We start from the raw sequence: 25,878 nt of genomic DNA, 5'->3' as shown, positions 1-25,878 counted from the left end.
CACTTAGGGCTTAATGATGTGTATATTTTCATATGTGGGCAGCTGATCTTCCCCATGTAAACTATTTGCAATTTCCCAACACGGACAGACTCAGCTTTCAGCAAAAACTGAGCAGGAGAGAGGCAAGACGCTCTGGAAGAAAGGGGTTACAGTGGGTCCCCTTCCTCCTAAATAAGGGGCTGTCCAGGGGTCTGCCTATTCTGCACATACCAGGGTGGAGGCAGCTGTTCTTGGCGGGCCACCCCCATTTCTCTTCCAGGACAGGAACAGGGGAGAGGCACTCCCACAGCTGTACCCTGGCCACCCCTTGACCCTTCATAAGGGGATCTGCGTCAGCTGCAGGAGGCTCTGCACACAGAGTGCCAGGGCCCGGCTGTGGGCGGGGGCAGTGGTGGGAATGGGGCCTCCAGCAGGAGCCAGGCCTGGAGGCAGTTGTGGGCGGCTGGGAGATGGGCCGGCCTGACCGTCCCTGGCCCCTCGACGTGAGTTTTTCCCACAAATGTATACTTCTTTTTTTGTGTGTGTGTGATGAAGATCAGCCCTGAGCTAACATCCATGCCAATCCTCCTCTTTTCTTGCTGAGGAAGACCGGCCCTGAGCTAACATCTATTGCCAATTCTCCTCCTGTTTTTCCCCAAAGCCCCAGTAGATAGTTGCATGTCATAGTCGCACATCCTTCTAGTTGCTGTATGTGGGACGCGGCCTCAGCATGCCCAGACAAGCGGTGCGTCAGTGCGCGCCTGGGACCCGAACCCGGGCCGCCAGTAGCAGAGCGTGCACACTTAACCACTAAGCCACGGGGCCGGCCCCACAAATGTATACTTCTGTTGCTCGCCAAAACAATGCCGTAAGGTGGGCTTGCTGTTCCAGGGTCACAGACGTGGAAACTGAGCCTTAGAGAGCTCGAAGGGCAGGAATGTTTTTCATCCCTGTCTCAGCAGAATTGAGTGCAGTGCTCGGCGAGTAGCGAGTACCCCACACGTGCTCGGAGACAGAATCAGTGGTGAACCTGAGGTTCAAACCCAGGCCTGCCTGGCTCCCAAGCCTGTCATCTCTTCACTCCACTTTCCTGAAATGGACTGATGATGCTTCTGGCACAGAGTAGGCGCTCAATGTATTTGTGGAACGTGCGCGTGGGGTGCACACATGCGCTCTCATAGCAGGAGACAAGGAAGCAGAGAGCAAAGGAGTCTGCCCATCAGAAGTGCCCTCACGAGGCCATCTGGGCTACTCCCTGCCTTCGTGACACCTAGACCCGTCAGAGTTCTTTGGGGTTTTCTCAGTTACAACTGGTTGGAGGGTCAGTGTGTGTCTCAGGCAGAAACTGTGGGCCGGAGGCTTGGGGGTGGCCGGCTGGGGGAGAAGCTGGAACTGTCCTTGGGAGAAGGGCCTGGAGCGAGGGGTTCCTCGGCTCAGGTGCATGGTTTCATTTCATCATATCCTCCACTCTTCCAAGAAATTCCCCTTTTGTTTGAGCAACTGGGAGTTAAGTATCTACCACTTGCAGCCAGGAATCCAGACTAGTCACTATCTGTAAAACCAGAGTCTAGGCCAGATGACTACAGGGCCTTGCAAATGCTACCCAAGCCACCGGAGGCTTCCTCTCCTCGCTTGTCTCTCCCCACTCTCAAGTTGGCTGGTTCTGAGTTCCATGAACTAACTCAGCCCAGCTCGCTCGACTCCAAGGATGAGAACTGGGGGAAGAAAGCAGGATTGGCAGGAGGTCGGCACACAGGTGCTCAACCCCAAATCCTGGCTTGAACGTAAAGCTGCTTATACAATCCCAACCAGAAGACAAAGGAGACAGGTCACTGCACGGCAGCCTTGGACAGTGTTTCCTTACTCGAAGGTTGATTTAAGGTCTGGCTGACAAGAAGAAAAAGCTCCATTTTCCCACCTTTTTAATCAAAACCTTCAGTGCCATGTGGAGAAGCCACTGTGGTGTGCCCTGTGTCCGTCTGGAGCAGTTCCTCTCTTGGGACACAGGCAGGCAGCAGACACAATCGGCCAGCCCCAAACAAGAACAGAACCCAAGGAAAAAGGCAGGGTGTTGTTTTCTTGGTCGTTGGGGAAAAATAAATTGGCCCAGCCAAATGCCCATGAGAGAAGCGTTGTGGGGCCATGGCTCCCTCCACTCCGGGCCTGACGTCGGAATCCTGAGGACAAAACACCCCCAACTCCTCCTCGAGCGTCCGCACGGTCAGCCTGGTTGGTGGACTGCGTGGCCTGAGCACCGTGCCAGACACAGCCCCACTGGGCAGAGACACATGGCTGGACAGGCAGCTGGCGGCCAGAGGTCCTTGGGGTAAAAGCTGGACAAATGACCAGTCCCACTGCGCCTCTTCTAAGTTCTAAGGGAAGGTGATGCTCGCTGCTTCCCATCAGGTGGGCTCAGTCTCCAGTCAGAGGTGATTCACCCTGAAGCGGAGGAAGCTTAAGCTCTGGGGCCCTTCACTTGCAGTCCTGGGAGTGACAAAACGTTCTAGGTGGGAGAGGAAGCCAGGTCTCAATGAGGAAGCATTTCTACATAAGCACTTCCAGGAAATCGAGATCTCAGATGAAAAGGACCCGACGCTCCAAGGCTCCCGTCATTTGTTGTGATTTCTTTTTCCATTCTCAGGAAATGCTCACTTTTGTACCTCATGTTCTACTCTTTCTCTTAAAGAGGACACTCCCCCAGTTATTTAAGCTTCAGCCCCCACGAAACCTGGACCTTCCCTTGTCGCCAACAGACAGAGAGAACTCAGAGAGGTGGCCTCATCAGACACAGGTGGCTTCATGGCTGAGGTGGGGTTTGACCAACGTGCAATGGATGAAGGGGGTTTGGCTGGACAATGAGGAGAACTCTTCTTTCCTTCAACTCCTGGCATTTGCATACCGGGAAGTATTCTGAGGAGATAAGGGCTCTGAAAGAATCAGTTTTTTCCTACAGCAAAACTGACACTTCTGGCCCAATTAAAAAGGCAGGATTGCCCTTGAGGACTCCAAACAGACAGCAGGCTCATAGAGATCACCAACCGACTGAGGGGCCATGAGGCCAGGAAGTGCTCTGAGCAAGCCCTCCTCTTCAGGGGGTTCCAGCCCTTTCCAGTGGTGCCTCTGATGACCTGGCCACCCCAGATCACAAGCTGCCACATTCCCTGAGTCAGCAAAGAGGAGAAATACAGCCTTTGAGAAATAGCCACAACCCTTCAAGAAGGGAAAAGCAGATGGGGCTTCAAGGATCTTGACCCATATTTCCGTTGCTGTTCAAGTGGCTTCGCAGAAATCAGGATGAAGGATTTTTAGGAGTCAGGAAGACAGGACATTTTTAAACACTGGCAGAATTTAGCTAGGGGCCCTGAGAGCTGGGCAACTTTAATGAGAAAGAAAGGAAAATACACAAGTGACCCTGACCCAGACCTTGACTCTTTACGTCAAAAGCAAAAAATAATTAACAAAATAAAATGTGCCTGCATGTGAAGTGGGGGGCCAGCCGGGCTCTGTCAATTCGATAATCCCTGGTCATGACCTATGGGCCCAAAGTGTGTGATGGGAGACGACACACTGTTTACACAGCCTGCGAGCCGGCTCTCGGAACCCAGAGAAGCGGGGTTTTTCCTGGAGAGGGGTTTGAATCCAGCCAGCTCTGCTCTGGGTCAGCGCAGCCACGTGCAGGTAATTCTCGAATAGAGCCCTGGTCCAAAGGGGCAGGGTGCAGAATGCTCACGGCGGGGAGTGTCCTTCATTCTTTGTGCGTGAGAGCCGAGGGCCCAGCGAGCCAAGTTTCCATCTTCCAGAACACCCTCCCATTTCACAGCTTCCAAATCGGCTGCACTTTAAAATTGTGTTGGAAATATCCTGGCCTTGGAAGAATTTTCTCCAGTGAAGATTTCATTCCATGGGCTTGGGAGTAAAGGAGGGGCAGGAATCTCCTAAGATCCAGGGAATTCAACCGACGCCCGCCCCCCCCCCCCCCCCGCCCGCCATGATGTCATTTCTCTGCCCAAGGCTCACGGACAGGGAGGGCCCTTCAGGCCACACGATGAGTCCGCCAAGCACAGGCACCACAGAGACCAGCGTTGCTGCCCACCGGTGGCAAAGCTTGGCGGGGGGTGCGGGGCGGGGGGGTCCTCAGGAAGCCTGTGGTTGATTTCTCTGTCTCCAGCCTCTCTAAAGAGAGGAGTTCTGGGTGGGAAATACTATACACACACACAGGATCAGGGGTCAGAGGCAGAGCTGGCTCCACCGGCATCAAAGGAACATCCAAATTTCTGACCTGGAAGGTCACAAGGAAGGAAAAGGGACGCACATGGGCACGCTTAGGCCTGCTGTGAGGAGCCCCTGTTGGCACACCAGCCTCAAGGACGTCAGGAGGAGCCGAAAAGACATCAGCCTTCGGGCAAAAAGAATCTGTTTTCCAGGAAAGGTTGGGGGAGGAATAAAAGTATGTCTGTTCGAAGGACAACTACACAGTCATTAACAATGCTGCCCAGGGAGACCACGACATGAGAACATGCTAACGACACAGTGCAAGGTGGAAGTCGATACCCAGGTTTGGGGCCAGTAGCTGGACAGAGGCCAGCAGGGACCTGCCAGCGAGCACATCCTTCAGGCATCAGCCCACCTGCCCTCCTGGGTTTGCTCATTCGTGCAGCACCTGGGAAGCTGATTTGGGGGGAATTTTGTCTTTGGTTAACTTTTGAAAAGACAACACAGCGGAGGAGAAAGATCACAGGCTCTGGAATCAAACAGACAGGGGTTCTATCTCAGTTTCACGCTTTTTCGGTTGTTCTTTTTCTTTCATTGTGGTAAAATATATATAACCTACAAATTGCCATTTAAACCATTTTTTTTTTGTGTGTGTGTGAGGATCGGCCCTGAGCTAACATCTGCCAATCCTCCTCTTTTTGCTGAGGAAGACTGGCCTTGGGCTAACATCCATGCCCATCTTCCTCCACTTTATATGGGACGCCGCCACAGCATGGCTTGACAAGTGGTGCGTCGGTGCGCGCCTGGTATCTGAACCAGTGAACCCTGGGCCACCTCAGCGGAGCACGCACACTTAACCTCTTGGCCACCGGGCCGGCCCCTAAACCATTTTTAAGTGTAGAATTCAGTGGCATTAATTACATTCATAATGTCAACCATCACCACCATCTTTTTCCAAAATTTTTTCATCACCCCAAACAGAAATTCTCTACCCAGTAATTCCCCATTCCCTCCCTCCCCCCAGCCCATGGTAAACTTTAATCTACTTTCTGTCTCAATGGATTGGCTTATTCTAGATATTTCATGTAAGTGGAAGCATACAATATGTGGCCTTTTATGCCTGGCTTCTTTCACTTAGCATAACGTTTTCAAGGCTCACTCATGCTGTAGCATGTGTCAGAATTCCATTCCAATTTATGGCTATAAATAACAGTATTCCACTGTAGGGATAGATCATTTTGTTTATCCATTCATCTGTGGATGGACACTTGGGTTATGTCTACTTTTCGGCTATGGTAAACAATGCTGGCAGGGACATCTGCATACAAGTATCTGAGCTCCTGTTTTCAGCTCTCCCAGCTCTTCCCCTAAGTACTAAAGACCTTTGCCCAAAGTAAAAATAGTGTCTGCTACACAGGACTGTCATGAAAATGGGATGAGATAAAGGTGTAAAGCATATAGCATATAGTAGGTGCTACATTAATGTTACTTTGCCCCACTTCCCCCATTAAAACCCATCCTTAGTAAAGGAGTATGAGAGAGTTAATGACTCAGTGCTACCTCTTCAGGGGCGTCTCCATTTAAAGAGCACGGATGCTCAAATGGTGGAACTCCAGCCCAGCGGCCTTCTTTGCTTTGCTCGGGCACAACCAATGGCTCAGCATTTAGACACGTACTGGTCCGAGGAACAAGAGCCTCAGAGGAATTCAGGCCCAGCTGCGGGCCAACCACAATGGGAATCAGAAGACGAGGTCAGGAAGCGTTGCTTTTGGTGCCTTCTCTCCATGCTTCTAGCACAGGGCTGTGGAGTCCAGCGAGGAACGTTCCAGTCTCCTCTTCCAAACCATGTGACCATGGGGGGTCCAGCCCCTCTTTGGGCCTCAGTTCCCTCATCCAGGAAAGGAGGAGTTTGGCTTAGCTCAGTGGTTTTAAAACTGAGTTCCACGGAGCCATAAGCGTCCTTCTCAAAGCCAGGGTCAGGGGAGCAGGAGGGAGGCGGAGGGGGTCTGGCTGCCAGCCCGGTCCACCAGAGCAGATCTTTGTGTCTTTGCATACTGGAGACCTGCAGCTAAAGCCGTCTGCAAGGCCCTGGACTGGGTGTCACGGCCCACTCTAGGCGGTGTCCTCCTTCCCTTGGGGTGAACTGGAGAAAGGGTCCCTGAGATGCACTCTTGAGTCCTCTCCCAATGAATTCTAGAGGCCCGGGCCTCTATTCAGAAGTGGCTTGAGCAGCAGGGGCCTTCCATGGGGCCCTGGACGATGCAGCTGCTGGACGTTGGGGCAAAGGTGAAACGACCCAGGAGCCCTCGCAGGCCCCGTTGCTGTCAAAACAGCACCCTAGCTCCCTGGTGAGTGCTCCTGAGTCATTAATAACCCCTCAGTCGAGAGGAGATGTGAGAGATAGGGAGCTAGGTTGGGTTATTTTAGGAGAGCAGGTGGGGGGAGGGTCAAGAGCACAGACCCTAAACTCTCAGCTTCCCCCGCCCAGCTGTGTGACCTTGAGCAAGTCACTTAACCTCTCTGTGTCTCCATCTCCTCATCTTTAAAATGGAGATAATAATCCATCAGGTAGACATGCAGATTAAGTGAGTTACTTAAAGCCCTCAGAACAGTGTTTGGCACATAGTGAGAGCTGGGACTGCAGATTTTATCATTATTATAGGTGGTTAGAGTCGGGGGGCCTCTCAGACAACATCCAGGCCAGCCTCCTCACTCTACCCATGTGACAGCTGAGGCCCAAGGAGAGGAGGCATCTGGCTGTGAGGGGAGTGAGAAGAGGGCAGGCCGGGGTTCAGTTCCCCACTCTGGTCATAACTAGGTGTTCTTGGGCAACTACTTAACCTCTCTGAGCCCCCACTTCTTGTCCTCTCAGCTGGCTGTTATGAGGACCAAGTGAAACATGGAACATGAACTTCCAGGCACGCAGTAGTTGCTCAATAAATGCTAGTTCCCTTCTGTCTTGCCCCAGGACAGCTAGTAAGCACAAATGTGGCTTTATTTGTTTTGAATTCCTGTCTCTGCTGCTCCCAAAAATGGAAGAGAAAGAGGCCCAGCCCCCATCCTTACCCTCTGCTGCTTGGAGAAAACTCCAGGAAGTTCCTTTCTCATGTTTTCAATCCTCTTTTGCCTCGAGTCCTTTTGCAGTGCTGTGGCAGGAAGTGGGAGAAGCCAGGACGCATGGCCCAGCTGCCCAGCTGCCCAGCCAGACCCTGCTCACGAGGAGCTCAAGCAAAGGTGGACTCCAAGCTCACTAGATTCATTGATGACAGGACAGAGATGCTATTCCAGGCACCAGGAGACAAATGGGGGCCAAGCGATCTTAGCAGAGATGAAAAGCTGGGTCCAGAGCCAGTGGCTGGGAGCCCAAGCCCCTTGGAGGATGGGCAGGCACATGGAAGGGAGGGATTTGCCCAAGCCACCCAGATCCTGGGCCTGGGTTGCCCTAGAGACCAAGGGCTAGTTAGATGGTGAGGTGGACTCCACGCCAGCTCCCCCAAGGCCATAGACACCAGGAAGAGAGACCCAGGAACGAGCTTGACTCCCAGTCCACTGCTCTTTGCTCTAGGTCACGCTGTCTCTTCCAACAATAAGGCAGCATTTATAAAATGCATCATAGCTGGGAAGTAGGTAGTCAGCCCAGCATTTTCCAAAGATGGTAAGATGGTCTTAGGCAGTATAGGGACACAATTAAATAATATTGAATCACTCAGTGAGAAAGGTATTCCCTTTTCAATTCTCCTCCAAGCTTCCCAACATCGAGAAGAAAGTCTCTGTGTGGAGCCACCATCTTGCTAACACATCTCTAATACTCACTAATCTCCCTTCAAAACAAACAGAAAGAGGCTTCAGGCTCAGGGCCTTAGGCAGGCAAAAGAGCATCTAGTTAGGATTTAATGTCAATTTTTGCAGTTATCTTTACATATGACAAATCAATACTGGTTTTCCAGGCATGTTCCTGGTACAAAGTTCCCTTTTAAAATTCATTGGGCTAGCCCCATGGCTTAGCGTTTAAGTGCGTGCGCTTCGCTACTGGTGACCCGGGGTTCAGATCCCGGGTGCGCACTGATGCACTGCTTCTCCGGCCATGCTGAGGCCACGTCCCACATACAGCAACTAGAAGGATGTGCAGCTATGACATACAACTATCTACTGGGGCTTTGGGGGAAAAATAAATAAATTAAAAAAAAATTCATTTTATTTTGAGTTAAAAGATGAGTTGATTTAAAGAAAAATCTTACATAAATAATCGCAAGGGTGGTATGCATACATAGCAAACCTGTGAAGGTGCTTTGAGAATGACTGTTGGCCAGGGGCCCATTTAAGTGCCATTGTTATCATCCCCATACTCAGACGGGGGAACGGAGGCTCCAAGGATGCCCAGTTGGAAAGCTGCAGAACTGGGGTCCCCTGTGATCCTGAGGACAAAGATTAAAGTGCTGATTGCCCCAGAGGCCGAGGAATTGTGCCCAGCTGAGAAGCCAGCCTGCCTGGGCTAGCTTGGAATCCCGTGCTGCTGCCTGGGTGGGGAGGGTGGAGGCGCCAGGGAAGCAAGCAGGGGGGCCAGAGAAAGAGGAACTTGGAGTAATGATTATTTCCTTTCATTCAAGCTCTTTACTTCTTAAAAGGTGGATGTTTTCCAGAGAGCCAAACAAGTACTAGGAATAGATTTCTTTTGTGCAGGAACTCAGGCTGACGGGTAACTTCCCCTTAACAAGAACAAACCTCCCTGCCTTACTTACCCTATCATTGTTCACAGGAACAGAGGCAGCGTCTGCGGAGGGCCCAGAGAATAGTACCCTGCCAGCGGACCTCCAGCAAGAAATGCCCTCTAAGAGCTGCCTGCCCTGGGGCACCCCCCACATCCCAGAGGATGCCACGCCTGTTCATGTCAGAAGGCTGCCCCCACCCACCTGTCCACCTCATTGTCAGAAGAAACCCACGCAGGCCCTTTCTGCAGGGCCCTCCGCCAGGTCTAAGCTTCCCCTGGACTCCACTGATGCTCCCTAGTAAAACCCTATTGAAACTGGGTACCACGTGCCAGCCCTAGTGACTGGGGTGGAGCAGTTCAAAGATGGAGACCCGGCACAGTTGCTCATGAGCCCAATTAAAATGAACCACTGCAAGATCTTCTACAAATGACACTGTCGAAGCAGGACGCTCAGGGACTGCCCTTAAGCCCTGCCTCCACTATTCTAAACCAGCCTCTGCCCTGCCCAAACCTCAGTTGCCTGATCTGTAAAATGGGGACACTAATACCCATCTTGGGAGTTGCTAGGAAGATTCAAGAGCAGGTCTGTAAGATGTCATAGCAGTGCTGGACTCAGAGGGCCCAAAGAATACTGTCATGTCAACCAGGAGAAGGGCTGGAATACTCGTGAAGGACCAGGCCTGGCCCTGCTCTTCCCAAAGGGCGTGGGGCTTTGGTTCTCCAGAGGAAGACAGATTTATGGGCCTAATGTGCACTACGATTTGTTTACTTTGTCCCCATATTACACCTTGTTCCCCAAAACCCAGAGTCCTTATAAGGACAGATAAGACAAAGTGAAAACAAGTCATTTATAAACAAGTAACAAAAACGAATGTGAATTCCATCTAAATGAAAAACCTTTGTACTTCAAAGGACACCATCAGAAAGTAAAAAGACAACCCACAGAATGGGAGATAATATTTGCAAATAATATATCTGATAAGGGACTTGCATCCAGAACCTACAAAGAACACTTAGGATTCAGCATTAAGAAGATAAACAACCCAATTTAAAAATGGGCAAAAGATCTGAATAGACATCTCTCCAAAGAAGACATACGAATGGCCCATAAGCACAGGAGAAGATGCTCAACATCATTAGTCACTAGGGAAATGCAAACCGAAACCACGATGATATACCACTTCACACTCACTAGAAAGAATAAAATAAAAAAGACAGAAAATGCCAAGTGTTGGTGAGGATATAGAGAGACTGGAACCTTTACACACTACTGGGGGGAATGTAAAATGGTGCAGCCACTTTGAAAACAGTCTGGCTATTCCTCAAATGATTAAATGTCGAGTTACCATATGACCCAGCAATTCCACTCCATATACCCAAGAGAAATGAAAAACATATATCCTCACAAAAACTTGTATATGAATGTTCATAGCAGCATTATTCATAACAGCCAAAAAGTGGAAACAACCCAAGTATCCACCAATTGTTGAGAAGATAAATAAAATGTGGTTTATCCACACAATGGAATATTATTCAGCCATAAAAAGGAACGAAATATTGATACAGCCATGACATGGATGAATCTTGAAAACATACGCTAAGCGAAAGAAATTAGTCACAAAAGTCCACATGTTGTATAATCCTCTTTATAAGTAATGTCCAGAATAGGCAAATCCATAGAAACAGAAAGTAGATTAGTGGTTGCCAGGGGCTGGGGGGCAAGGAAAATAGGAACCAACTGCTAGTGGGTCTGGAGTTTCTATTGGGGGTGATCAGATAGGAGTGATGGTTGTACAATTCTGTGAATATTTTAAAAACCACTAACTGTACACTTTGAAAGCGTGAATTTTAGGATATATGAATTATATCTTTATAAAGCCAGCACTTAAAAAATGAAGTCTGTAGTGATGGATATAATACTTTTTTCAGGATCACCTATTATTACGACTATTAAAAATATTTTCTGGTCCAGCCCAGCTCAGAGCAACCCTGCACCCCTGAACATCTGTCACCTGTATCACTTCTGATCTGTAGGTACCTGGAAGGTAAGGTGCTCAGATCTCTGCAGAGCCTGGCACACACATCTAATTGGACCAGGGGGCCTCTGCACATCTTCTCTGAGCTAGCTGATAAGCCTGAGAATATCCATAGGACATGCCACACTCATGGCTGTCTCACTAGCAGCAGAGACTAACTTGCCACACAGACAATGTTTTCAGCTTGGGGGTTAGGGAGTGAGAATGTAGGCAGGAAGCTACATTCCATATGCTCCCCTGAACTCCCCCAGACTCGCTTGTTGGCCAGTGGAGCTTTAACAAGGCAGTTAAAGCTCGTGTGCCTCCTTCACCCTCCACTTCCCCTTTGGCAGTGACCATGAGATAACATCTTCAAGATGGTGGAGCCACACAAGCAGCCAGCATCCCTGGTCTTCACCCAGGAGAGTTGAAGACCTGGTCAGATTGTGCACGAGAAAGAAAGAAACCTCTATTGTGTGAAGCCCCTGAGATTTGGGGTTTGTTTGTTGTGGCAGCTCTTATTAATCATCCTGACTAATGCATTGCCTTTTAATGAGTCCAGCCTCTCCGGCTAGCTCTCTGTGGCTGGGGGCCCTCTGGACCCCTCCTGGGCCTCTCACAACTCCACAGCTGGAGTTCGTGTCTGAATGATTTCCTTATTCAACAGCCTGATCTTGAAAGCACAGACAAAGGAGGGGAAAGTCAGATGACAGCCACTGCTGAGCAAGAGTCTAATATGTACCAGCTTCTGTGCTCTGTACTTGCTGGTATTTATGACCCTCACCACCACCCGCCCACCTGACAGATGAGCAAGCTGAGGCACCAAGAGGTTAAGTAACTTTTCCAAGGCCATGCAGCTAATGAGGCCAAGTCTGGCTTTGAACCCAGGTCTACCTGGTTCTAAAACTCGCCTTCTCATAGCACTGCTGCCTGTCTGTTAGATCTCCAACAGCTTCACCCCATTCCAAAGCCCGCCCCAGGCTGGTGTCCTCTAATGGGCCCCCCAGAGCAGAGCTGGCCGTGTATGTGCAACTGATGCAGGACTCCAGGGAGTGTCCAAGGAGTGGACTTTGTTTGCCTCTTAGGATGGAAGCCTTCGGGCCAGGGTTGGAATTAGGCTCCAGGCATAAACTTTAACTTCAAGCCGGGACTTTCCAGCCAGACTCCCAGCAAACATACCATGTGAGACATCACGGGACACAAGCCAGCCAAGTATCGGCTCCCCAGAAAGAGAAACGAGGCAGGAGAGATGAGGGGCCCACGAAAGGAAGCTTCCCAGGCCTCCCCTCACTGTCTCATTCAAACCAACTTACAACTCACATGTGTCCAGCACTGCGCTGGGGCAGGAGACACACAGAACAGATGCTATCATCTCTGCCCATTGAGCTAATTACCCTGCCAACTACAGCAATGACCCTCATCCTACGTGCTCTGTCTTTTTGGGGGGCACTTCCACTCACTCTGCGACTCAAGACGAAAACCAGGGAGTCACTTGGGACTCCTCCTACCCACTCTCCTTCACATCCCACACCTGGCTATCCCCCGAGAGCTTCCTCCTAACATTTCCCGAGGCCCTTGTACCTCTCATCCCCATGGCTGCTGTCCCGGCATGGGTCACCTTCATCCCTGCGGCTCTTGAGGCAGCTCCCTGGATGGTCTCTTGCTTCCAGTCTTTCCCCCTCCCCTTTCTCCTCCGTGTGGTCAGAGGGATCATCCCAAACTGCAAGTGGCATTCAGAGCCCTAGTGGCCCCCCACTGCCATTAGGATGATGTCGAACTCCCCAACATGGTTTTCCAGACCCTGCCGCCAGGAAGGCCCCAGCTGCCCCACCTTTCCACTCCTACAAAACTGACCACCCCACACCCTTCCCCACCTCTGTACCAAGGCTTCTCATGCTCGGCACCACTGACATTTTGGGCCCGATATTTCTTTGTTGTGGGGGCCGTTCTGTGCATCGTAGGATGTTCAGCAGCATTCCTGGACCTTACCCATTAGATGCCAGTAGCACATCCTCCCAATTGCGTCAATCAAAAACCTCTCCAGACAAGTGTCTCTCGGGGACAAAACGTCCCCAGGTAAGAACCACTGCTCTGTACCTTTGCCCATGAGAGGCCCTTCTCCTTTCCTTTCTTTTGTACCAGCCTTCCTCCTCCTCACCACGTTCAAGTTCGATTCAGCCGGATCACCTCCCAGCAGCCTCCCCAGCTCACCCAGGCTGGTCTAGGGGCAGCTTCTTGGGACGCTCCCTACTTCCCTGTGCACAGTTCCACCACTACTCCCATCCCACTGCACTCGACTGATCTGTTGATGTGTTGTCATCCCCTCTGTGAGGTGGGCTCCTCAGAACCACCTCCAGGGGGAAGCACTGACTGCAGGGACCTGCAGAAGCACAACAACAGGGCAGGCGCTCAGAGACCACCCAGGGAGGAGTGATGGATCCTGACCAGAGGTAGCAGAGGCCCTGTGCAGCCAGAGGCATCGGATCAAGCAGGGACACAGAAGGGAGAAAGAGGGGTAGGAAGCAGCACCTGCCAGGGGAAGGGACTTTCAGGGAACAGCCTGAACAAGGGCAACCAGGTGTGGACGTCAAGATGAAACTGGGAAATGGTGTGCTGGAGCCCAGGGCGGGAGCCGTGGGAGAGGTAATGGGAGAAAGGATGTTGGAGCAGAAGGAGGCGAGGTCGTGAAGACCCTTGCATGTGTTCTGCAGCCCAAAATATACTCAGCAGGAGGTGAAATTTGAAAAAAAAAAAAAGTTTTTATAGTCTAATAAGTTTAGGAAATGCTTTGTTAGCAGTTAAACAGGTTTCTTTATTGCAAGACTTCTCAGGGCCTTTAATGTACTCACTGGCGGGGAGAATCTTTACAAGCAGGAGATGCGGCATGCAGCACTGCCCTCATGAAATTGGCCACAGAAGTGTGTTTTTCACAGGGCTTCTCAAATGATCAGCGCCCTATGGTCTACGCTTTGGAAAACGCTGCTTGGAGCTGAGACATATGAGCTGCATCTTGAGGACGGGGCTTAAGGTAAGGGCGAGCTGGGTTTGGGGACAATGTCTGGGGATTGTTGGAAGTTCTCAGGGCCAATGCTGGGGCCTCAGCCACTAGCTCGGCTGCTCTCCCAGCCCCTCGCTCCCCAGCACCTGGGGCATCTGCAGCACTGAGAAGTAAAACAGGTTCCTGGGAGAGTGACTACAGGAAGGCCTGGGAAGGCACTGCAAGATTTATTATAGGAAAACAGACGACCCATGGGACGGCTTCGACCACCTCCCCCAGGGCCCTGGGCCACAACATATGGTGTGGTTTAAATTTTAAAAACTGAGGAGTACTTAAGGAAAAAATGTTGGCAGGCTCTGAGGCACTTGTAAAACCGTCTGAACTGATGGGGAGTCTGGGCCCCATCCCTCTAGGAGATGGAGGCAGCGCTGAGCAGGGGTAGGGAGGTCTGCAGGGCCCAGACTGGGGTCTGCTAGCAGAGGCTTCTGGAAGAGGTTGGCTGGGGGGAGAGAGGGAAGCAGCCCCCCGCAGCAGCCATTGGATAGGCTGAAAGAGCCGGCAAAGCAACCACTTGATCCTCACTGCATCACAGCCAGGCCGGCAGATGCGTGGGCGGGCGCGGCGGGGGTGGGGGGGGTGGGAGTGCAGTGAGGGGGCGGGGAGGGGGGAGATGACAGTGCCTCACAGGGGAAAGACCAAGGGCTCCAGGATCACCCTGACCTGGGCTCAAATCCCAGCTGTGGGGCCTGGGACAGTGACATCCCCTCTTGAGCCTCCCCTTCCTCATCCAGAGGACAGAGCCAATAGAATCACATCACACGGTGACAGCAAGGACTAAGTGAGACAGTGCCTGCACACAGTGGGTCCTCGATGCATGTTAGTTGCCATTGTTTGAGGGGAACTCAAGTGGGTGTGCAGCCCCAGAGGGGGCACAGATGGAGAGCTGGATGGGCAAAGCTAAGCCACACTGAAACGGCCTTTGCTGAGGGCAGCCAAAGATTCTATTAGATGTGCGGGCTTAGCAAGTTATTCTCCTCTCTGGGCCCTGGCAGCTGTCTGTAAACAGGGCCCTCTACCTCTTATCTCAGGGAGGACGGAACCATTACTGATAATGCCTAGGAGGCGTCTGGCATACCCTAGGCGCTCAGCCAGTGAGCTGCTGTTCTTGTCCCCTCCGGGGTACCTAACCCCCTCAGTGTGGTGCCTCCTCTGAGCTCAGGGCGCCTGTCTATGCCCCCGGTGTTCACTCTGTTTCAAGTGGTGGCCAGGAGATCAAAAACGATCTGCCCGCAGGCTCATCAACATGTCATCGGCTGTGACTGTGGGTGAAGAGGGACCCTGCTCAGACACGTCTCCTCCTTGACCACTTTCAACCTAAGAACCTTCACAGACACCAATGACTGTTGTCCCGAATAAAGCCAGGCAGCACTGCCCAGTGTCCCCACAGTTGGAGCGGGCAGCCATATTTGCCCAGGGCCACGCCTTGTGCAGAGTGAGCCAGCCCTGTTCAGCGTCTAGAGGTGTATTATGAGCATTGATCCTCTCATTTCTGAAACACACAAAAGCACTGGGAGTGTCTGCTGTTCACATAAAGAGAAGTGTATGATGACGATGGAAGCGGAGGTAGAGAAACGCAAAGGGAAGCAGGGAAGGACAACCAGGGGTGGTGGCTCAGCAGGAACAGGAGGAACGACACAGCAGACACCTCTGGGTGTGAGGCTCGGCTGGCCCCCACGGAGATGCCCACTGGCCACCTGCTGCAGACGAGCACACCTGCTCTGGAACAAGGGCTCATCCTGGGGGTGGGGAGCCCCACACGCTCAGGGCCCCTGGGACCTCCATAACCTCCACAGGGCAGCGGGGGAGTGAGGTGGGACCAGAGCTGCCAAGGACCCCCTGCGACCATTGCCGAGAAGAACATCAAGGTGGGACTTACCCACCTCAAGGGACTTCCATGTCAGGTAGATAAAACATAAAAATACGCAGAGACTCTATCTGTGCGGGGGGCCTGATTTTAAACTGAAGGAGCTGCAGTGGGGTTAAACCCCTCATGTCACCCTGGATGCCTTCACAAGAGGGTTGCAGGCTCTCAGCAGCCCACCTGATGCTGGAGGAGCTGCTGTGTGTGACCCAGATTCCTTCTGTCCATAATCCCAGCTCTGTCTCCTGAGTGGCTGCAGCATCCACGTTTAACGGACGCGAGCCATGGAGGTTAGCGCCCCCAAGGTAGCAGGCGGTGGGAGCCTTTTGAATTAAGCTAATTAAGAATCAACTGACTGATTAATAATCTTAGGTGGATCAGGGGCTGCCTTTCTTCAGGGACTACATGTCACATCCTGGGAGTCTCCACATCCATTGGCAACACATCCCTCCCTGATGGGAAGCATCTCCCATCTTCTGTTGCTCATGGTTTGGTTCTTGTCTTGTGAAACAATTGTTATTCCCTTAGTGTGGGCTTGGAGAGGACAGAGTCTGTGATTGTCGAATTTTCAGGGACCCTCTGAGATTACCTGATCAAGCCTCACCCATTTTACAGAAAAGGGCACTGAGGCCCTGAAAGAGGAAGACCAAGGTCACATGGTAAGTTAGGGGTGGGGCCAGTTCCTGACCTGCCTGCCTGTGTGTTGCCACCCCTGCCACATTGTGTGTGGACAGACTGACAGCCAAGACCCCATCACACAGGCAGTGGTGACCTCAGTCCACCAGCAGCCTGGGACATGTGGAGCATGCTTCCTGGGGGCCTGGTGCCCACAGTCCAGGTCCTGGGTGAGGATGAAGCCACCGCTGGCCCACAGGGGTACAGGACATGCCCAAAGCTGTTCGCATGCAGGTCTCATCTCAGGCTCTGGAGGCCTCCAGGATTTGGGTCCGGCAGGGATGGCCACTTTTAAGAAAGGGAAACTGAGGCCCAGCAAGGGAACATGACTTGACTGCATGGGTAGAACAGCTGGGAGTAGAACCCCAGGCTCCCAGGCCAGGCTCTTTGAACTGGATGGAGAACACATTTATCTGTCATGTTGGGGGTAAGAAGACACAGGCTCTAGGGAACCAAGACCTCCAGGACCCTGGGGGGTGGTGCTGCCCCTATTCCTTCAGCCATGGGGGGTGCTCCTGAGGTGGGGCCAGGGTGGCCTCTCGTCCTTCAGTATACTCCAGAACATACTTCAGAATACTCTGCATTCTGTTATGTGTTCAGCTGACATTGCCTCTGCCACACAGCTTCAGCCAACCCCTTTCCCTCCTGATCACCTCCAGACCCTTCCCCTCCACACTGACCTCTCAGAACCACCCCTGCTGTGCCCTTTCTTCCGGGCACTCCCGACCCCTGCCTCTGCCACAAATGCTTGGGTATGGGCTACAGGCAACATGAGGGCCCCTGGAGGGGCCTGGGCCCCCAAGAAGCAGGCCTCCCCACCCCAGGCCTGGACCACCCACCTCGGCCCTGCCAGGCTTGGGTGTTCTCTGGGGGAGGATGAGAATTCTGGATCTCTGGAGACCAATGGCAGCCACCAGCTGTGTACTTTACAGCCCCGCACATGGCCTGGCACAGATCTGGGGGCCCATATTCCTGGATAAGGCCTCCCATTCCTCCTGCTGTGGGGTTGGGCGGCCTCTTACCTTTGGGGTGAGGTACTTGGTCATAATTTCCTTCCCTTTTTCTCCCAGTTTTTCATCTGGAGTAACTTCATATTCTGCCTAAAACAGAAGAAGGAAAAGAACAATAATAGATTTGCTCATAAGCTTCTCATAGTTATAGAGCCTTAGAGGCCCCTGGAGAAGGCATCCTGGAGGCCACCTGACCAGTCCCCTCCTCCTACAGGGCAAGAAGGTGAGGCCCAGAGAGGGGAGAAGACCCAGCCCAGCAGCCCCGACGCCCAGTCCAGCCTACGCTGCACCATCCGTGGACACGCGCTTAGAACAGCGGCTTCCTCTCAGACTGCACATCAGAATCACTGGGAGCAAACACTGGTGCTCCGGCCCCACCCCACACTGAGTCAGACTTGCTGGCCACAAGGGCCAGGTGTTCAGTCATCTGGGGTTGACAACCACCAACTTCACTAAATCAAAGGAAGCCACTGGAAAATAATGAGCCACCAAACTGGAAGCCCCACCCCCACCACCAGAGACTGCCTTAGGTCACCAGACCTTACAAGCTGCATGCCCTTGGACAGTTTCCTTAACCTCTATAAAATGCAGATGGAAAAAGCACAATTGTGCAGCTAGAACATGATAAAGCTCTGAGCCCAGAGCCAGGCATATAATAGTCAATTAACAGTTGCCATCATTATCAGCATTGTTATTATTACACCTTGCAAGAGAAAACAATAATATAGATGCCTTACCTTTGCAGCTTTTTGCCTTAAAAGTGAACATACAGAGATTTTTCTGATGCTCTTATCTGAACCTCAAAAGAGCCCAGGGAGTGACATGGGAGGGAGGGGCTACCATTATACTCCTACATCTGCTTCTGAAGAGCGGGAGGTTCAGTTGCCCAGTGTCATTCAGGGGAGGTGGCAGGGCTGGGACTTGGACCTCCAAGCCCCCGGCTCTTTCTCAATACCAAGGAATTGAGGACTCCAGACGGCTGGCCAAGCCAGTGGCACGAGCTCTAAAGAAGTGAGGCCTCCAAAAGAGGGACCTTTTTATTCTCCCTGACCCAAGAGGGGCTCCTTCACTCTCATCTGACGCACTTGCCAAGTGGATGAAAGGCCTTGAGCTAACGAGAAGCCTGGGTAAGCTTGCCTTTCTCATTTAGACAAGGGAACTAATTGCAAATTGTTTATAACCATTTCAAAATCCACCACCCAAGGATGTGTCAGCCTCGGTCCAAAACTACAGCTATTTCAAAAGAGACAGGAAATGACGTCAGCACAGACGGACTGAAACTCCCTCTCCAGCCATCTCACTGTGGAGTTAGACTCCCCAGCCCTCCCGGCCATTCAAGGCAATCTCTCAACCCAGTGTCTAGGGTCCAATTTCTCCCCAGGCCAGCCCAGAAGACCCTCCTGGAAAAGGCGAAGTGTGGGCAGTGCCCACAGAGGCAGCCAGGCACATGTCCCTCCAAAGTGAGTGAGTTTCCCTGTATTACTCTTTCTCTTCTGATGGAGAATCAAGATTCAACAATTTTCTCCAAGGAAGAAACATTAACACTATGATCATTTGGATCACAGAGCTACACAATAGTGGTTCTAGAAGGAATCCAACCCCCTCACTTTACAGAGCTGGACATCGAGGCTCAGAGAAACGACCAGCCCAAGATCACACAGCTGGACGTGGCAGAGCCAGGACAGGAACACAGTCTTCCTGACTTCCCCTGGGCCGCCCGCCTCACAGCCTCTCTCCCCAAAGGCCAATGACTTCTCACCATCAAGATGGGCCTGGTGGGACTGACTATTTCTTGATGATTTGATTTGATTGATGATTTCCTGAAACCATTTAAAGAGAGAAGGTGGCTTTTTCTTCTTGAGTTTCTCCTGTTATTTTCTCCCATTATGCTCCCCAATAATCCCCCAAAACTGACAAACATGCATGCATGCACACCCGCTCACAGTATGGAGTAGATTATAGGCTCACCCTACAAGGTAGGTATTATTATTCCCAATTTACAGAGGAAGAAACTGAGGCTCTGAGAGGCCAAGTAACCAGTTCAAATACAACAGAGCTGCAAGTGACAGGGCTGGAGGCTGAGTCTCTAAAGTGGCTGAGGGCTCTAGAGCACAACTGATCCCCCTCTTCCCAGGGTGAGGAGAGAAGCACCCAGTGTCCTGCTCCCCTGGAAACCCCACCCAGTGGTCTGGCACCATGGGAATTTACCCAGACGGCTTTGCAGGGCCCAGGCTCCGGGCAAATGGCTGACCACATTTTGGGGTAACTAAATCCCAAGCAGAACCCTGGATTTGCACTGTCCCAAAATACATCTGTGAAGGCAGCTCTATTTAACCAAATAGAGGCCTAGGGCTCACTAATCAGCCTCAATAACCAGCTGAAAATATTATTGCTTTGGGTACTAAAACCCACGTTAAAAAAATAACATCACTTTCAGGTCAGCTGCCTCCCAGCAGAGGCCCTGCTGGGCGGCTGGGCGCCACAGTTCCACAGGGAGGCAGCCAGGAGCACGCGGGGACAGGCATCCCCAGCCCGGGATCAAAAGGCCTTTCTTTGAGAGTCCACGTCAGGTCACCACCACTTGAAGAGCATTTGTGTTGGGAGGCAGGAAACCAACAGAAGGCTTCCAGCTGGGCTTTCCACACTGATTAAGTCACCTGGAGTGACAGGCCACGTCTCCACAGTGACCCCCAAGAGGGTCTCACGGGGAAGACATCCTGAGAGGCCACCTACAGAGAGAAGGCACCATGGCAGCTCAGCTGGGCGAGCAGAGCTCAGGCAGATCACACTCCCCGAGGCGGGGGACCACCCGGGAACCCACTGCTATGGGAACACCCTTGCCCAGGTAGTGGGCAAAAGCTGCTGAAATCAGCTTGAATCAGAAAACATAAGCAGCAACTAAGAGGTTGGGCCAACAGCCTAGAATTTTGCAATTAGAGTTGGCTCAGGAAATGGCAGCCAGACAATGACTTCAATGAAAAGAGAAGGAAACCACATGCAAGGATGCCCCTGTGACCTCCATCTGTAAGAGAGTCACCTCCCACCAGAGGTGGGGGGGGCTTATCCCCTCCCCCAATAGAGGCGACACACACTGTCCTTTCCACTGCAATGTCCACTTGAAACCTTCTCCAGGCCAGCACTCAACCCTAACAGCCAGAGCGCCAAAGGGCACCGATGCCAATTCCCTCGGAGGGCCTTTCTCTTCCCCAGATACATCCAAGGTGCCAACCAAGGGAGGCATCATTTAATGAGCCTTCTCTTTGCACTGTGATTTATGGCAAACACAGGAATGGCCCTGGGGAAGAGACACTGCTCTAACACAAAGAGCAAAATACTACATTGAGTTTAAGGCAAAAATAATTATTTATAGATCTGTGCCTGCCAAAGAGTATAAACATCTGTGTACATCTTAGTTTATAAACCTAATATTTCATCTCTTGGCCTGCTCTAATTGCATCATCAATCTCAGAAAATACGTCCTCTCTATTAAAACACATTTCCCTCAGATGATTTTTAAAAACGTGAAGACTGCAAGCCAGTAAAAGGGACCACCACGTTTTCAAAAAAGCTGGCACTGGTTTAAGAGCAGGGAGTCTGAGCTGACTGCCTCTCGGCTTCCGACTAACTTTAGATGTCACCTCCTTCTCCCGGGAGAACTTCTCCTGCCCTGACAAGAAGATGAAGTCAGAGATGCTATGAGGTCTTGCCACCTCCGGCTTCTGTAATTACCGATGTGGTCAGCTTTTCCAGGGTCCTGGCGGCAGGGACAAGTGACGCGCCTGGCTGGCAGCACTGCTCACCATGGCCCTTTCTGGAGAAACAGCCGGCTCCCCCACATTGGCCTCCGCATCTGGCCTGTGCTGGCCACGTGGGCTGGGGTCTCCATTTGCCCCTCCGGAGCCACTTTCCACCCTGCAGCGGAGTGGCGAGAGTGAGGTGGGGTAGCTGTCTGCTGGCTCCCTCTCCGCTTGGGCACCAAGGGTTCCTGAACCCTCTTCTGAAGACCCAGCTCCTGTATGCTTCTTCCACTCATTCCTATGTCAGTCCCCTCCCTTGTCCCTGCTATCTAGAGATAGCGAAGGCTCAGACATAGGGCATAGCTAGCACCTTGTCGATAGCCCTTCATTAAACTCTCCTTCATTCACACGCGGATGGGCCACCCATTTCCCGCCAGGACCCTGACTGATACCCTGAACAATCCTTCGGATGGGTGGGCAGTCACCTTGCCCTCTCTCTGCTCCCTAGAAAGAATGGAGAAGCAATGCAGAAGGGGGCAACCCCAGGGGCCCCAGGATCAGATGGGCCTGGTCAGCCCCAAAGCCTGTGCCCGCCTGGGGAGATGGACTGTTCTCTGATCTCTGGCTGCCATCTGAGAAGCCCTCTCGGGCCTGGGTCAGGAAGGGATTCACTGGCCCCACCGTGGGGCAACAGATGGGACGGGACCAGAGAAAGGAGGGAAGGAAGAGCAGACCCCTGGCCACTTCGGGTTATAGATGAGAGTGGTAGGAGTGACCCCAAGACGACCCCGGACCTTACTGACAGCACCACAGCCACCAGCTTGTGAAACACGTCCTGGCTGGGGCAAACACTGAAAAGAAGGAAGGCGGAAAGGGGTGCTGCCCCCTCTCAGGTGGAGGTGATCAATTTACCAGCAGCTGTCAGAGTCCATGGCTGTGCTGTCACCTCCTGTCTTCCTATCTTTCTTCTCCTGAGCGTCTCAGCCCTGAGTGTGGCTCTCTCCCACCCCCACCGCCACCCCTACACTGCCTTGTTGCTTCTCCTCCATCCCCACCCCCAGAATTATTTCTCTGTCCTCACTCTCCACCAAGGCTCATAAGGCCACCAAGCAAAGGTCTTTGACTCTCCATTACTCTTTTGGTTCTAAGTGAAAAGAATCCCAACCTAACCTAGTTTAGACAAAACTGTAATCTCTTGGCTCCTGAAATACAAGCATGAGTTGAACAATCAAACTATGGGAAGAATGGAATAGCCAGGCTCAGAGCACCAGGAACCAGGGACATGAGCTCTTCTGGAGCCCACTCTTATCCACCTATGTGTGTACGTGTATGCGTGTGTGTGGTGTTGGTCTCCTTCTCTCTCAGGGCCGACTGGCTTGCTCCAGTGGTAGGAAACAAGGCAGTCAACAGCTCCCAGATTTTTTATTTTAAGCATTCTCTACCAGAGAAGGACTTCCCCTCAAGTCTAGAAATCCCAGAGAAAGGAGTGGCCTACATTGGCTCACAGGCTCATCTTTACTCCAATCAACTGTTGTTTGGGGAGGACATCATTAAGAACATGGTAGCTTCCAGGAGAGCCATGTTGTTTGGGAGTGTGGGTGGGGACCCCAGGAGACTGGACAATCCTTTACTCCAATCAACTGTTGTTTGGGGAGGACATCATTAAGAACATGGTAGCTTCCAGGAGAGCCATGTTGTTTGGGAGTGTGGGTGGGGACCCCAGGAGACTGGACAATCCCATAGACATCCACTGTATGAGAGTATTTTATAAGTGATACTTTTTCAAGGTGACCCAGGGTCTAGCTTCACCAACTATTCTGAGGGTCTCTATGTCCATCTGAGGAATGATTACCACCCTTCACTTTCCCTCTTTGGGGAGATCACAGCAGGGATAGATAGACAAAGACAAATACTGGGTATGACTCATAGATAAGAGAAGCAGAATACTTAGTTTCCCTGGTGAGGCATCATTTTACAACAAAATTCCAGGATAACCAGGCATATCTAAAGCCAGGTGACAGCCCACTAATTTCAAGTGATTTTATATAGTTCTGGGCTAATGAATGGCTTGGAGTGCCTTTTAGCATTTCCTGATATGAGATTTCATTTGTTGTAACCCCGTATTTGTAGTCACCAATCTCCAAGATGGCCTTCAATAATCCTAATCTCCTGTTCTTCATGCCCTTGAGAAGTCTCTTTCTGTACTGAATAGAGTTAACCTATGTAACCAGTAGGATATTAGGGAAATGACATTAGGGAACCTCTGAGACTAGGTTATAAAAGACATTGCATCTTCTACCATGCTGTCTTGGATCACTCGCTCTGGGGAAAGCCATCCATGCTACGAGGACACTCAAGAAGCCTCATGGAGAGGTTCACATGGAAAACACCTGAGGCCTCCGGCCAACAGCCGGCACCAATCTGCCAGCCATGTACGTAAGCTCAGGAACAGATCTTCCAGCCACAGTCAAGCCTTCAGATGGCTGCAGCCTCAGCCAACATCTTGATATAACCTTTTGAGAGACCTTGAGCCAGTAGGACCTAGGTAAACCATTCCCAAACACTTGACTCACAAAAACTATGAGATAATAAATGCCTATTGCTGCTTCAAGCTGCTAAGTCTCGAGGTAACTTCTGACACAGCAATGGATAATGACTATTTAAGAGTATCTGGACTCACAGCTAGTATCGCTTACTCCATTAAAAAAATTTTCCTCATTTACTTATTTTTCAATCTATCATTTAACAAGGAAGCAAGCTCCACGAGGGCAGGAACTTACTTCTCCTGCTCACTCTGTAGCCTCCAACTGCTAGGACAGAGCATGACACATTAGAGACATCCAATAAATATGGGCTGAGTGAAGCTGGTTGAGTATTTGACAGGTTAGAAGTGCATGAACCTTTAAGAAGTCCACAGCAAGACCCTCTTGGCCTTGTGGAGGTTGACACTGGCCTGGAACCCCTTCTGATCCCCTGACCAGTTAGGCAAACCCTCTTTGCCCTCCAGAAGCCAAATCTAGTGATAGCCTTGACTCAGTTTCCCTGTGGGAGAGCAAGAGGGGAGTCTTTCTCGGGCTCCCAGAAGCAGTTTGATGAATGATACACAAACAGTTCTGCCGCCCCCAAGATCATCCAGGCCCCAATTTAAAATAGCCACAATCTTCTGCTCAACTTGAGAAACCCAGACATTAGGACTGTGTGGGAGAGCAGCCTTTCCTGGGGGCTATGTCAGAGCCTGACGAGGACGGGTTATTTTCAATAAACTCCACTTGATAGAAATTCACCACAGAGGTGGGAACGGTGTGGATGGCGCTGGCTGAGCCAGAGAGCACTGGGGCGGTATGCAACACCAAGGACCTCGCCACCTCCTCCCTCCTCGAAGTTCCAGTCAGGATGGGAGAAAAAATGTATTTCAGACGAGAACTGTGCCAGCCCTGGAAAACTCAATAAAGTCTTCGTGCGTAAAGGAGGTGTTCCAAAGCCTGGTCATTTGACGTCAAGATGCATGATGAAAAGGCCTCGCTAATTCCCAGGGATGCAGACAAAACACAACGGGACGGAGGCAGCCTCTTGTGAGTGGTGGCTTCATGAAGGCACAAGTAAAGAGCGTTTGTCGCGTCAACACCAGGAGCCAGACTTACATTTCCTTGCCAAAAAAAAAAAAAATCTTGGTACAGGCCCAGCAAAAGGGAACGTCTGCACGAGCAGAATGAAAATGGGCATCCGTTGGACTTTTTTTTTCTTCTTCTCAAACTGACTATAAGCGTCTAACAAGACACGTGGCTGGAAAATTCCACTGGCTCCTGGGTTTAGCCTTACCCTGCTCTGCCTCATCAACTCTCTAGACGGGTCCCAAAGCTGCTGATGATTCATTTTTTTCCAAATGGGGAGCAGCCTTGGTCCAGGGCTCAGTCTTTGGTCCCCAGCTCTCCTCCATCCACATTCATCTCCTTGGTGAGCTCATCCAGCCCATGGATGTAAATACCAGCTATACGTGGACAACTCCCAATTTTCTACTTCTAGCCCAGACCTTTCTCCAGACTTGAACACCCACCTCCCCTCGAACATCTCCACTTGGATGTCTGATAGATGTCTCAAGCTGAAGGTGCTTAGAATGGAGCTCCTGATCTTCCCCCAAACGAGCCTCCCCAAACCTTATCCTTACTCCATCCTTCCAGCTGCTCATGTCAACATTTTGCAGCCATCCATAACTCTTCTCTCTCACCCCCAATGCATCAGAAAATACTGTTACCTCTGCCTTCAAAACATGCCCCAAATCCAACCACTTCTCACCACTGCCGACTGCTCCCACGCTGGCTTGAGCCACCATCAGCCCTCACTTGGACGGCTGCAGGAGCCTCCTATCAGAGCTCCCCACTCCCACCCTTGCCCCCCTTAGCCTGTTCCCAACACAAGAGCCAGAGGGTCCTTCACAATTACCTAAGTCAGACCGCGCCACTGCTCTGCTCAAAACCCTCCGGCGGCTCCCCCACTTCACTCAAAGTCAAAGTCAAAGTTTTTTAACGGCACAAGGTCTTACACGATTGACACACCTCTCACGGACCCCTCTGCTCTTGCTTCCCCCGCTCCAGCCACCAACACCCTTGCCTGCTGGCCTTCGCC

At 51.5% G+C, this 25,878-nt stretch overlaps 1 protein-coding gene across 2 annotated transcripts in view; it reads right to left on the bottom strand.

The window, feature by feature from the left end:
- The window catches only part of GRK5 (G protein-coupled receptor kinase 5), a 224,409-nt gene that overhangs the window by 38,551 nt on the left and 159,980 nt on the right, over positions 1 to 25,878 (bottom strand). For both annotated transcript variants that reach the window (XM_058544109.1, XM_058544108.1), the window contains exon 4: positions 17,531 to 17,608. In XM_058544109.1, the coding sequence (XP_058400092.1) occupies positions 17,531 to 17,608 (78 nt within the window). The remainder of the gene's footprint in view (positions 1 to 17,530; positions 17,609 to 25,878) is intronic.

Source organism: Diceros bicornis, chromosome 6 (assembly GCF_020826845.1).
Source record: "Diceros bicornis minor isolate mBicDic1 chromosome 6, mDicBic1.mat.cur, whole genome shotgun sequence".
Lineage (NCBI taxonomy): Eukaryota > Metazoa > Chordata > Mammalia > Perissodactyla > Rhinocerotidae > Diceros > Diceros bicornis.
This window is presented reverse-complemented; position numbering and strand designations above follow the sequence as displayed.